Below are 14,427 nucleotides of genomic sequence, written 5' to 3'. Positions count from 1 at the left end.
GGCATTGACATGCTAACCTGTTCTTCATTTAACTTGTTACAAAAAAAAAAGAGAGAAAATAAATAAAATTACATTGTGGTTACAGTTAAAGAGATAGATATCTGTCAATCAGGAACTAATGTTCTCTTTCTATCTTTTCCAAAATGTGGATTGGTTGGCTATTTGTTGAAGACATTCTCTAGCAACCGTATTTTCTAGTTTCTTAGCTCAATATGTAAACCAATGACTAGATATAACTACTGAAATATAGCAGAACTGATGTATGACATCACTGAGCTGGATTTTTAAAAAAAAAAAACAAATCAGGCATCTCCTTTTACCTCTCATCAAAATCAGAGAATTCCTAAACCAAAGACATAGGAGTCACAAGAAGGAAGGAGCCTCCATCTTTTGATCACTACCTGGAGAAAAGCTGCCTGATAATGAAGAACATGTGCACTGGGCTCTAATTTGAGGTAGAAAAAAAATGTGTCAACCTACTGAAATTTCTAGAAGCTAATGTTACTATAATTAATTCTGTAGTTGCTACCACAAATACAGTACTGCTTTAATAAAAACCTAAACTATGTAACATTTCATTAATAGTAAGGTGGCAAGCAGTTGTGTAACTATAATTGGGAAATGGAAATATTCATCAACGTTAAAACATTGGTTAAAAAAATCTTCAGTTAAATAATATCATTTGCAATATCTTAGAAGGAAAAAGAAATGCGTATTGAGCCTGCAGATTTAAAGAAATAAGGTAAAAAGCACAATATTAACAGTTGTGTTAGTTACTATGTGGTTGCTTTGGCAAGATATTACAAAAGAAATCGGTGTAGGGAAGAATTGGCTGGTTAAAGAAAAAACTGAAAGTGAACAGACCAAGTTCAAAACTGGGGGATCCCAGGTTCAGAAAAGTCAACTGCTTCAAATACCTGAACAGTAAGAGAAAATACAGAAAATTGCTTTAAGCAACAAAAGTTCAATTAGGACTTCTCAATTAAATAATGAGAGCCTTCAGACAAAAGGCATTTGCTTTATGCTGAAACATTTTTTCAGATCACCTCAAAGCAACCATCAACAAATAAGTTGAAAGAGAAAGTCAAGGCAGTGAAGTGCAAATAAACAAACTGAGCTTGATCATTATTGCTAGAATGTAACTTTAAATATGGTTATTGGTATGTAGAAGTAATAGAAAAAAATCAAAATTCTACTAATTTGCAAGAAAATGTGTAATTTCAAATGCCAGGAGTGTAGCTTACAGAATTTTTTGTCTCGTCATATCTTAAAACTGGAAAAGGGAAGAAACAGTTTATGAAATACACCATCTCAGGGGGAGGATACTCCCCATTGCCACTTCAGGGTAGTGAGGATTACAACAGCCTAGAAAGAGCCTCCTGTTGGAAGTACAGCTGAAGGAGAACAAAAAGAATAGGGCTAACAAGTGACTTCTCAACTGCTAGAGCAGGAGGTCTTCACTATGGCTGCTTGGCTCTGGACCAATGGCCACTCTGTGTTTCCCAGTGTTCCATTTTCTAAATGAGTCTTTTATTATTTTATATAGAGGAGACAGTGGATGCAGATATCACTGAACCTTTTGGTTCTGGTTGCTGTACAAAAGGAAATCTAAAAGGACATGATAGAGAGAACTGAAAGTCAGCCAGATGATCCTGTATTTTGACTTAAATATGTGTATTCTATGTGTGGAGAAAACAGATACATTTGGATATCTGGTAGCCAGAAGAGAAGATTTTGGCAGAAATGAACAAGTGTTCCATGGAAATGCATGCTTCCACTTCCATAGTATGATGCTGTCAGGGGCAAGCAACTGCCTAACCAGATGACAAAGTTTCCTGATTGAGCTGCATCCAGTTGTGTCAATACACCTTCAGTATTTTTCTCCCTCTGCTAGTTGGGAGCAGAATACTCCAAGGCCCTATGAGATTCTACAGCTATAAAATAAAAGGAAATTTGATTCTTGCCTAACTCCTTGATGGGCAGGAGGGAAGCTGCCCATTAACCTATAACACTCTTGCTGGATTCATGTATGAATGTTAAATATAATTTAATTGTATAAAGTCAAAATTCTAGACTTTATAAAAGCAACTATCATTAGCCTACTAAATACTGTTATTGTAAGGAAACTATTCTATTGATATTTATGCAAAGCTTAATGTGTACGCTGTATAAATTCTAAATGCAGTTTAATTAATAGATTTATATAAACACATTTGCACTTTTCATCAAAGTAAGTAACACAATAATTTAAAAAATAAAACAGGAAAAATTGTTTTTGCAGAAAACGAATCAGAAATCTTATCAATTTGGAGTCTTTTTGATCATGATAGAGCTCCAAACACTTTAGACAGGTCCCAGATTAAATTTATGAGATTAATTATTTAGGTATGCATTGAAATTAGGTTCCGAACTCTATGTTCCATTTTGGGAAATAGTTTTAAAATTTCCAGAAGACAGGAATATCTTCTTTGTTATGTTTCTTTCTAATCTCATTTTATGCCTCACTAAGCCAGATTTAGGAATTATAAAGGCTTACTAAATAGTTTAGTTGTGGATGACATAACAATGACTATATTCAGTCATTATGAAGATCGATGGCAATCGCAAAAATAGTTTTGTTTTTACCAAAAGGATGGAGTTATTTTAACATTCCATTGGGGTACATTTGATCTGTAGCTAATTGGTTTTACCTTCATTCTTATAAAATTTATACCTTCGTTGTGAAGAAGTATAGATTTATACCTCTGCACGATTTTTACCTTCATTCTTACAAAATTTATAATTTTAAATTATTTTATAATTATTAAATAATTATTCTACCTCCATTCTTACAAAATTTATAATTTTGTAAATTCTTATGATTTCTTATAATTTGTATAAATTCTTATAATTTTATAAGAATGGAGGAAAAATAATTACAAAATAATTATATAATTACAAAAATTGTAATCACTAAAATCAAAAGAAGATCAAATACCTTTAATATTTGCCTTTTCCTTTTCTATGATAAAAAGCAAAACAAAACAAAACAACTTCTGGAGTAGAAACCACCTCATATCAGAAAACATTCCCTTAACCCTAAAGTCAGGCCAATTCCTTGCAAGTCTAACCACTAAGAGTCTGGCTCCAGGAAAAAATATCAATTTTAGTTCAATATCCTGCAAGGCTCAGCAGTCAAGCAGAATAAAACATAACACAAAAGCTGAATGTCGGTTTTTCCTTTTTTAAAAAAAAATTATATCGCTTATGGTAAAATCTCAAATTTATGTTATATATTAAAGAGTGGTAATGTATAATCAGAATGGTATCAAGTATTTATTTTATTGTTCTTAATTTTTTTCTTTCTTTGTGGTGTTTACAAGCCAATATTCTTTCAGTTTTTGAAAACAACATGTTGTGCCTGATCCATTATTTACCTCAGAATTTAGAATAAATCACTGCTTAGTATTTTGTTTGTTGTTTAGAATGTTTTATCTTTTTGTAAACTAGAATAACCATATATTCTCATTACATTTAACATTTCATTCATAACTCCAAGAGTTCTTGTTATTTATCCTTGATGCTCTGATCACACCTGAATAATACAAGAATATTGCCAATGTACAGTCCTTTCAAAAACACTACTACTGGCTCATATCTGCTTCTTGTTTTCATAGAACTCCATATAGAAAACAACTAGAAATAATTGTAAACTACTTGAAAATATAAAATTGTTCTTTTATGCTATTGGCACAGACACTTCAAATATGTCAGCTACTCTTCGGCAGAGAGTAAGAAAGCTTTCAGGCCACTTGAGACTTATTTTATAAGTGAAACAATAACTTACTTAATATTACCCAAGTGGTTTGGAAATGTTCATATAGCTTCCAAAAGTGCTGGAGAATATGACAAAATAAAACCTGCTATCAGTTTCCTAAACTATGTCTTTACAAATAAAAACAGAGATATGGGTGTGTTATCCCAACCCAGCCCCTTAACAGTGTTTTATAAAATGTTACAAAAAGAAGAAGAAGAAAAAAAAAAAAAACCTAAAAACACACACTCTATCATTTGTCTTGAAATGCAATAAGAAAAATATTCCTCCGAAGAAGTTTAAACAACCTTGGCTAAAGGGAAATGGAGGAGATCTCTTAGAAAAAGGAATGAGCTTTGGAATAATATTCGTTCTCATTTGAACAGGCTTATCTAAGTGAAAAGAGACCCTTCATTGCTTGGAAAGAACAAGGAAAAGATAAAAAGCAGTAAAAAGATGACCAAGGACTGCCATAGGACAGTGGTGGCAATGGATGCTGTTAGTTCAGAACTGATTTTTCTTTCTTCACATTAGCGTGGCTCCAATTTCATGCTCAGTCCCTCTCTTTTTTATCTGCTAATGGTAAACGTTGTCTAATTCAATGTGGTTGCCTCATTTAGGTGGGCAGGTACTCCAGTTCTGACCAAGAAGACGTGAGAGAATGATTTGGGAGCTTCTTTCCTAAGAAAGAAACACTACTGGTTTCCAACTGAGTATCATGTTTCCACACAGGACCCCTAGAACTTCAGTAGACAGCTTATGACCTTAGAGAATTAGCTTGAAAAGAATATACCACACTAAAGATCATATTACAAGCAAAGAAGTAGAAAAAAAAGGAACCCAGGTCCTTAACGTTATTGTTGATCTACTAAAATAACTAACCCTGGGACTGCCCTAAATCTAGACTTTTAAGTAAGGTCATAAATCCTTTCATTACTTAAGCAATATCTAGTTGTTTTTCTGTAACTTTACACCTATTTGAGTGGCCAGCGTTTACCAGTGGGAATTCAGAGAAAAAATATTTTTAGGTGGTGACTGGAAGACTGGGAAGACACTGAATACTAGAAATAGAGTTGTGCACTCAGGAATTTAGAGAGAAGTTTAACAGATTTTGGAAATTTATAGAGTAAAAAAGAAAGAAACAAAAAAATGGCAATGGGAACAAGCAGAAATGTGAAACTTTTTTGCATTGTGTTGGCTTTATGAATAATATGAGTCAAAGAGCACTGTGAGAGTCAAATCAATTTGCCTTCCATTTCCGCTGAAGTATTCTCTGCACAAAAACCACTCCAAGTTTCTCTGTTGCATTCCCAGGCTAAGCACAATGTCACAGAAAAATAATTTATAACTGAAAGAGACGGTAGCCAAAGGTAATACTGTGCATGAACCACCGCTTGAAGAAAGGTCTAGAGAAGAATTTGGAAAGAGGTTGACCCTTAACAAAAATTTAATTAATGAGAAGAATTTGAGTTATATATAAAACAGCTAACATGAATTTATACCTCTGAATGAGCCTTTGAACCACTAAGTTCAGTCAAAAATAGTGCAGCCCATGAAACACACACCTTCACATCCATGTGGTCTTGCCCATTCAGATAAGCAAATCCTGAAAGAAGCTTGAATTTAGGAAGTGACAAGGGATCACTTTCTTGGGGCACTCAGGAAATTAGTGTAAGATAGTCAGATATCTTTTACACAGTTAATTCTCCATCGCCATGAACTTTACCACCGGAAGTGTTAGACTTAACCAAAAAAAAGATAGTAGTAGAGTCAAATAAGGAATTGGGATATGTAAAAAATACCTAGATATTTAACAGGATATAGATAGATAAAAGATAAGAGACAAAATGTTATAATACCACCCACTGAATCTGTGGGCTATAGATAAAAAAACATTGCTAGGTTTTAGAATAATTAATGCAAATTTATAAGCCTAGGGATGTTGTCATTATATTGCATTAATACCCACTGATTAAAAAGAGAAGTGGACAAATAACCCCTTGATACTTCCCATGATACAGGTGAATGCTGAGGTCAGCTTACCTGAGTACTGCTTCTGTATGAGGACCTAGGTTGTTACAAATATACACTAATAACTCAAAATATACTTTTACCAATTCATTTTGTTTATAAGCCTGTTTCCCCCCCAAAGAAACTGTAAATTCCAGATGTCTGGGAGAGAAACTGCAACATTTCAACACATAAACTCAGGAGAATGATTATTGCAGCTATTAGAATGTCTTCATTTTTCTCTGACTTTCCTCTTAAAGAAAAGAAACACACAAGAAAATCTGGAGGGAAATTAAATTTATAGAAAGATATCTCTCCTTGAACCATGGGGATGTGCATCTGATTGTGGATAGCGAAGTCACATAGCTGGTTGGAAGTAGTTAAGAAGTCAGGAAATCAATTTTTATTGCAGGGGGTGTTGCTTGTAGGCATGTGTAGGGGGCTGTTTATCCTTAAAAAGCTAGGATTCACAATTTGCAGCCTGTCAAAATGTAAATAAGAATTTTAAAAGTTTAGGGCAGTCATGAATCATAGATGACGGCACTACCTTCCAAGATGGATAGATTTTTGGGGAGAAAAAAGTACAAAGGGTCATATGTTTAAATGGTTTATGATGTTCAAACCCATTACAGCTTTAGAACCATCTCAGTCCTCAAAACTGATAGGTAGTGCTTGGGAGTGGGGGGTGGGTAGCAATCTCTATGTTTAACTTATCCAAATGTAGTCTGAGGCATTTAATAGCCAAACATTTGTAGCATTTCCACTTATGTCCTACTGCAGGTACATTAGTTTGTGACAGTTTCAGCTTGGAATCTGCACCTGCTTGGGGAGTCACCTAACAGAAATGGAAAATCTGCTAACTACCCCAAAGATCTTATAAAACCTCTTTCACGTGTGTAGGCAAACCCACTTTATTTGCTATCTTCCCAACTTCACATAACAACCCAGATTAGAATTTCTTTAGTCAGTCCTGCTCCCTGATGGCTGTTAACTTTTATTCAATCTTTAATTTCTCAGTTATGATTAGCTTCAACAGTAAGGATTCAGGTGGGTGATGGGAAAGGGTTTTTAAAACTATTAAATACTGTCAGTCATTCTTGTGTGAATTTAACTCCCGAGATGAGCTTCACTCTCCTGTCTCCTGGCTGCTTGCTCTTGTACAGAACAAAAACAACACACTTTTCCCTCATTATTGACATGAGGTGATGGATTCACAAATAAACCCTACAGATCACTCTGCCATTCACTTTCTGCAAGTCAAAATATTCACCCTACATAGAAAAAGGGTATATGTTGTCACTGGAAAATATTTAATTTTTGTTATTTTACTTAACATAAGAGATCATCCCCCTTCCTCAATTTAGCCACCTCGCATAATTCTTTTGAACTTGGGTTTTATCAGTGGCACCCCAAGTTCTCCAAAATATATTTTTCTCAAAATTTTAACTCCAATTTTGATACCTTTACTGAAATATCTATTTACTTTTTTCAATATTTTATTTTTTATTAACAAATAATATTACCTATTCATGGGGTACATATTTTAATATGTACAATGAATAGTGATCAGATAAGGGTAATTAGCATGTCCATCATCTTAAACATTTATCATTTATTTATTTTTTATTATACTTTAAGTTCTGGGGTATATGTACAGATCATGCAGGTTTGTTACATAGGTATACACATGCCATGGTGGTTTGCTGCATCCATCACCCCGTTATTGACATTAGGTATTTCTCCTAATGTTATCTCTCCCTAATCACCCCACCCACTGCTATTCCTCCACTAGACCCCCATCCTCCAGGCCCCAGTGTGTGATGTTCCCCTCTCTGTGTCCATGTGTTCTCATTGTTCAACACCCACTTATGAGTGAGAATATGTAGTGTTTGGTTTTCTGTTCTTGTGTCAGTTTGCTGAGAATCATGGTTTCCAGTTTCATCCATGTCCCTCAAAGGACATGAACTCATCCTTTTTTATGGCTGCATAGAATTCCATGGTATATATGTGCCACATTTTCTTTATCCAGTCTATCATTGATGAGCATTTGGGTTGGTGCCAAGTCTTTGCTATTGTGAACAATGCCACAAAAACATATGTGTTCATGTGTCTTTATAATAGAATAATTTATAATCCTTTGGGTATATACCAGTAATGGGATTGCTGGGTCAAATGATATTTCTATTTCTAGATCTTTGAGGAATTGCCATACTGTCTTCCACAATGGTTGAATTAATTTATACTCCCACCAACAGGGTAAAAGCATTCCTATTTCTCCACATCCTCTCCAGCATCTGTTGTCTCCCGATTTTCTATTGATCGCCATTCTAACTGGTGTGTGGTGGTATCTCAATATTGGTTTGACTTGCATTTCATAATGACCAGTGATGATGAGCTTTTTTTTTTCACATATTTGTTGGCTGCATAAATACCATTCAGGACATAGGCATGGGCAAAGACTTCATGACGAAAACACCAAAAGCAATGGCACCAAAAGTCAAAATAGATAAATGAGATTTAATTAAACTTAAGAGCTTCTGCACAGCTAAGGAAACTATCAATAAGTGAACCAGTAACCAACAGAATGGAAAATTATTTTTGCAATCTACTCATCTGACAAAGGGCTAATGTCTAGAATCTACAGAGAACTTAAATCAATTTATAAGAAAAAAACAACCCCATCAAAAAGTGGGCAAAGGATATCTATTTACTTTTACTCTAATTTTCTAATAATTATCATGCATAGGATTAATTATCTCCTCTTGTTCAATATTTTTGCAACAAGTTCACATTCATAGTGAAATGCACACTGTATCATCTAGTGTGATGATTTTACTTTAATAGAAAGCTGAGGATCACAGCTTAGCAACATAATTGTAGAATAGCTCCACCCCAACCTCAGTTACAGCCCTCATTAGGCTCCAATACTAAATGGTTTAGTATTGAAGCAGTGTCATGTTCAAAAAAGCAGTTCCACAGACAAAAAGTAGCTACATTAGAATTTTATCCTTTACCTTTATTTTTTGAAAGGCCTTGAAAGTAATCCAAATATATCTCACATAACATCAGTTGTTAGAACAATGTTGTTCCTCTGTTACATGTTCCCTGATGGTGTCCTAAAAAGACATGCTAACCCAAAATCTAGCACCTTGCCAGTTAAGGAAACAGCAGAAGCAGGTGTCCCTTCTCCCCTGAAGCAGGCCATCAAAAAATTATCTGAACTTTTTCTGAAGTAGGTTATAAGAACCTCATGTGAAAGGTGCCCATTCTATATCTGGAAGAAAGCGTCCATGTCTCTGAAAACATGGGGACACAGAGAAGAAATTGAACACTCATTCCTAGCTAGGTTGCCCCCAGATGATTATGATAAGATCACACCCCCTTTTTCAAATCATACTTCTTCAGAGCTATCCACTTCTTCATCAAATGTTACATTAAAATACACAGGTTGTTTTTTTGTTTTTGTTTTTGTTTTTGTTTTTGTTTTTTTCCAGATCTTCATTTCTATTAGCTCCTATGTCACTTCAAACTTTTAAGTAATTGTGTATGCTTTTCTCTTAATGATCTGTCTTCTATTACAGTTGCCTCAGCCAGAGCATAGAGATGGGTAAGAAAAAAGATCTTCCCCTTCATCCACATCTCCACACTCAAAGGTGCTCTATACTTTTCTCCTCCCATATCTTATATATCCTTCATCTTTATTTCTTTCTAGGCTATGCTTCATTTTTATTATTTTCTCTCCTCTTTTTCTTGATACATTCTTTCGTAATAGATTTAACCAGTATGAAATAAACCTTTTTAGAAGGATTTGTTGGATTTGTAGTAGAAAGAGAATGGGGCTGAAGAGAAAAAGGTCATTTATGATGGGGTAGAATGTTGGTCTCATTAGTTTATTCATAATAGTATCATAAGTGTTGAAAATATTAGTAATTATCACTGAGGTGAAATGAAGAGGAAACTTCACATACTCTTCAACTCAAAAACTGTTAAAGTGATTTATGTATTTGACCTTATTTAATCCTTTCAACAGCTTGTAGGTCAGGACTATCATAATTCATGTGTTTATGATGAGAAAACAAAGGCAAAAGAAATATCCAAAGTCACACAGCTAGGAACTGGTGGAGCCAGGAATTGATCTCAGTGAGACTTGACTCCAGCATCAAGTTTTTAACCATTAAAGAAGCAGAGACCTAATAACCATCTGACAGAAATGTTGGTTTTAATGCTGGTTGGTATATAATCTCTATGCTACCTTCTAACTATAATGACTGCAGAGAAATAATTTTGGAAAGTTTTCCAAGGAACTATTGAAAGGAAATATTGCTAAAAACTTTTGAAAGGAAGAAGAAAATCTCTAGAAGTATCTCTGGGAAATAGCATGAATTAATGAGTCAATGTCCACATCTGAAAGTCTAAAAGAATGTAAAAAATAAGGTTAATTTAACAATCTCTTCTTGGAAGATTGGGACTGGAGCTTGGCTCAAGGCATAATGAGAGTCCAGAGATGGTTAGTAATCTGTATTAAAACCGTGGGCAACTAAAAAAACAAACAAGAACCTATATATATATATATATATATATATATATATATATATATATATATTTATATATATATATATTATAATACATATATTTTATATATATATAATATATAGAAATATAATTATATATATAATTATATTTATTTTATTTATAATAAAATTTATATAATATAAATAAAATTTATTTACATCATATAATTATATAAATATATTTAATTATATTTATATTAATTCTACATACATATAATTATATTTTAATAGTCCTTAGCAACAAAAGATATAGGAGGTTGAAAAAAATGAAGTTACAAATGTACTTAAGTACGGGGGCAGTGGCTCATGCCTGTAATTCCAATACTTTGGGAGGCCGAGGTGGGTGGATCACTTAAGGTCAGGAATTTGAGAGCATCCTGGCCAACATGGTGAAACTCTGTCTCTACTAAAAATTCAAAAATCAGCCAGGCGTTTTGGTGGGTGCCTGTAATCCCAGCTATTTGGGAGACTGAGACGCGAGAATCACTTGAACTCTGGAGGCAGAGGTTGCAGTGAGATGAGATCGTGCCACTGTACTCCAACTTGGGTACAGAAAAGACTCTGTCTCAACAACAACAACAAAAAAATATGCCTAAGTAACAGGTACATTCTCCAGGCAGCCTTTTTGGGAGTAAGGCAAAATTTTCTCCATTTAAAAACCTATGAAGTTCAAGCTCTAGGGGTTAGGTCAGATTATGAATACATTCTGATATTTTCTGAACAGAAGTTATAATAGTCAATGCCAAAGACATATGGTCCTGTACAATTAAGAAAAGCTAGAAGAAAGTTTAGGGGTAGAACATTTCCCTTTTAGTAGTTCATGTGCAGTTTTTCCAACCAAAGTATATTCAAATTATTCTAGAGCAGGCCCAAGTGTAGAAGTTAAAGGAAAAATCGTATTCCTTTCTTAGATAGAATCACATCAATCCTAATTAAATTTCTGATACCAAAAGAAAAGTAGAATACATTTGAAAGCGTTCTATGACAACCAGGCCTATATTTATAAAAGAGCAGAGCTTTTCTTTCTCTGATATCTATGACTCATGATTGAAAAACTGTGCTACAGAGACAGAACAAACTCAAACAAAAATTCCAAAGAACCTATTCTGCTAAATGATACATGACAAAATTATATTTCAACAGTTGCAAGGCCCAAAGGAATCCAGCAGAGAATAAGAGCAAATGATGTGGGTGTTTTCCTATTCTTAATTCCTTTGACAAAACTGATAAAATATGGTTCTTTCATATAATGTCAGGAAGAATTAAGAAATCTGAGAACATAAAATATATTTTGTTCAGAAAGAGAGATGTTGTTCCCATGTATTTCATATTGGCAGTTTTATTTGAAAAGGGTCCTGGATCTTTGTTTTTAAGAACGGGGAAGAATAAGAATAGTAGAAAAAGGGAAAAAGCACAGTAGTTATATAGTTTCACCTCTTAACATTTGACAGACAAGGCTGTCTAAAGGCTAATTTGAAATTCAGTCAGCACATCCAGGGAAAACCACACAAACAAATATATTTCTAAACAGGATGCCAAAAGAATGTTGTTAGCGCATTTGTAAATTTCCAATTCTTTCTTACTACCCTTATCCAACAACCCAAACAAATCAGTTTAAATACGACTTCTTTTCCTAATGTCTTTTGAAGCATCACTGCAGTCAGATTACCATCTGCTGCAAATACAAATAGAGCTACACTCAAGAATTATATTACACAGCCTTCCTAGCAAAGTTCTTACGTGCAAGCTGTTTTTGTCAAAATCAGAACCATTGTGATGATGCATCTTAATATTCAATCAGACTTTAAGTAAAGAGTGACAAAAGTCCACATATGGATGACAGCTGTTTCTTCAGTAAATATTTTCCCGTTTATTGAATGGAGGCTTATGGCAGTTTAAGATATGTTCCATCAGACGTTTCAGCCTGAACTGCCTGATGATGATTACAACAATAGCTAGGATAAAATTTCAGTTTTAAAATCTTTGCTACGATTTACATCTTAAAAAATAACAGCTCTTTCAAATAAAGTGGTAGACTATGCCATTAATTTGAAAGCATCCTTGCCCAGTAGTGACTGCTGAAAGAACTGAGTTTACAGGACTCTATAATTTTTGCCCCTGACCCTCTACTAATACCATCATGTTTGTAAAATAAAAGCATAATTCTTGTATTGATTTTCTAATCATATGAGCAAAGATGATGAGAATTTAAACATTTTATGATTATATTTTTACAAATTATGAAATACGGTAAAAAGATTAATGAGCCTATTAGCTAAAGAAGGTCAGAGGGCCTCTATTCAACCAATAAAGTAGCTTGCTATACTGGGAAGTTTAAAAAAAAAAAAGATGAATTCTGACAAGGAATTCACTAATACCATAATAATATTTAGGTTTACATATCAACAGACACCGAACATAAAGAGAATCTGAACAAAGATATTCTTAATGTTTTACTAGTACCCAGGTAAACAATATTATGCCCCTTTTATAAATATTATGCCCCTTTTATAAATATTATGCCCCTTTTATAAATCCTAAATGTTATGCTGGATATAAGTATGTCAACAGTACCTCTTTCAAGTAGCATCCTTGAGGTTTGCTAAATAAAAAGCCCACTGTTAAGTATTAAAAAGTTTCATCTCTTTAACCTAAAAATATGCTGAAGCCCTTCTCTGATGACCCCACTACAATTTTTAGAAAGGTGGAAGGGAAGATGAAAGATTATTTGTGTCTTAGCACCTGCAATATTCATGTGCTAATAACTCACCAGCTTCTGCCTGGTGAGTTATAGCTTTTTTTCCTTCCTGAGACAGTTGTTAAAATCAACATTTTAAAGAAGTTTGAGTCTGTAGTCTTATTTTCCACAACAACATTTGTCATACTTTAGTCTTTTCTTTTAAAATGCAAACTTTTTTAGACCAAACACTATAAAAAAAGTCTTACCCTGCTATTGGGTCTACTGCTATTGCCTTAGGATTGTGAAGCTCCAGATCAATCAGGGTGACACATACGGAACCGTTGTAATTACAAACAAAGATCCGGTCACTGACATGGTCCACAAAATAGAGATTTCGGGTAAGCCAGTCAATTGCCATTTGTTGCACATCTGAAAAACACATACACAAAATCATTGAATCACAGGTGCAACCTAGTATCATGAGCCAAAAATAACATAAGTCTTTCCAAACCATCACAGAGGACACTTCAAAACTAGAGACTCGTTAATAAAAGAAACTGCAAATAAAGTATCTTGCTATGCCAAAATGTGACTACTTAATTATGTAAAATAATGACTACCTCTTGGTGCCTTTCTTCTTGCTATCTGAAGGCTGAAAGATGATCTAGATACATGGATAAAGAGTTTCTAAGTTTTTAAATATAGGTATTTTGAATATAATCTTTCTCTTGTGTTTTGCATTTGTCCAAAATTGTTCATTCAATGCAATGGGCAGAACTGATTCTATAGTACAGCTAAACTCTGTAGTGGTGAAGAATAAGTATCTTTTATTATGAGTGTAAGGCAAATTCTTGTTTTCAGATTCCTTTCTATTAAAAGAAGTGGAGAAGACAGTAAAGGAGATGTATAAGATTCTTCTGTTTAAAAAAAGATCCGAAACTTGGAAATAAAGCAAATGGAGGGGTAATAGCTTCCTTCAATGGCATACTTAGGCATTGTGAAAAAAAAGCCTTGCTCAAGGATTGATTAATTAATTCTCTAGAAGAATGTTGCCCAACAGCACTTTCTACAGTGATTGTAAGAAAAGAAAAATAGCTAAGAGCAGTCTGAGCTATGTGAGGTATGCAAAATTAATCAGGCAGAGACCTGAGTATAGGACTTCAGCTATACCTTCAATACCCAAGCCCAGAGGCGGCTGTTTGAAGACATTTCAGTTCTGACTAGCTGTTTCACTAACTATCTTCATGTTCCTGGAACTTGTGATACAAGAAACAATGTACAGCCAATCAATAACTTAGGTTACTTTAATGTAAATTCTTAGTAAACAACTTTGGAACTGACTCTTCTTTCCCTTTAAAAACCTACTTGTAACT

General features: G+C 34.0%; 1 protein-coding gene across 4 annotated transcripts in view; it reads right to left on the bottom strand.

Moving 5' to 3' along the window:
• LRP1B (LDL receptor related protein 1B) overlaps nucleotides 1-14,427 on the bottom strand; it is a 1,884,038-nt gene that overhangs the window by 933,169 nt on the left and 936,442 nt on the right. For all 4 annotated transcript variants that reach the window (XM_003921997.4, XM_074399735.1, XM_074399736.1 and 1 more), the window contains exon 7: nucleotides 13,321-13,483. In XM_003921997.4, coding sequence (XP_003922046.1) covers nucleotides 13,321-13,483 — 163 coding nt within the window. The remainder of the gene's footprint in view (nucleotides 1-13,320; nucleotides 13,484-14,427) is intronic.

Source organism: Saimiri boliviensis, chromosome 5, assembly GCF_048565385.1.
Source record: "Saimiri boliviensis isolate mSaiBol1 chromosome 5, mSaiBol1.pri, whole genome shotgun sequence".
NCBI classification, from domain to species: Eukaryota; Metazoa; Chordata; class Mammalia; order Primates; family Cebidae; genus Saimiri; species Saimiri boliviensis.
Note: the sequence above shows the minus strand (reverse complement) of the source record. Positions and strands in the feature narration are given on the sequence as shown.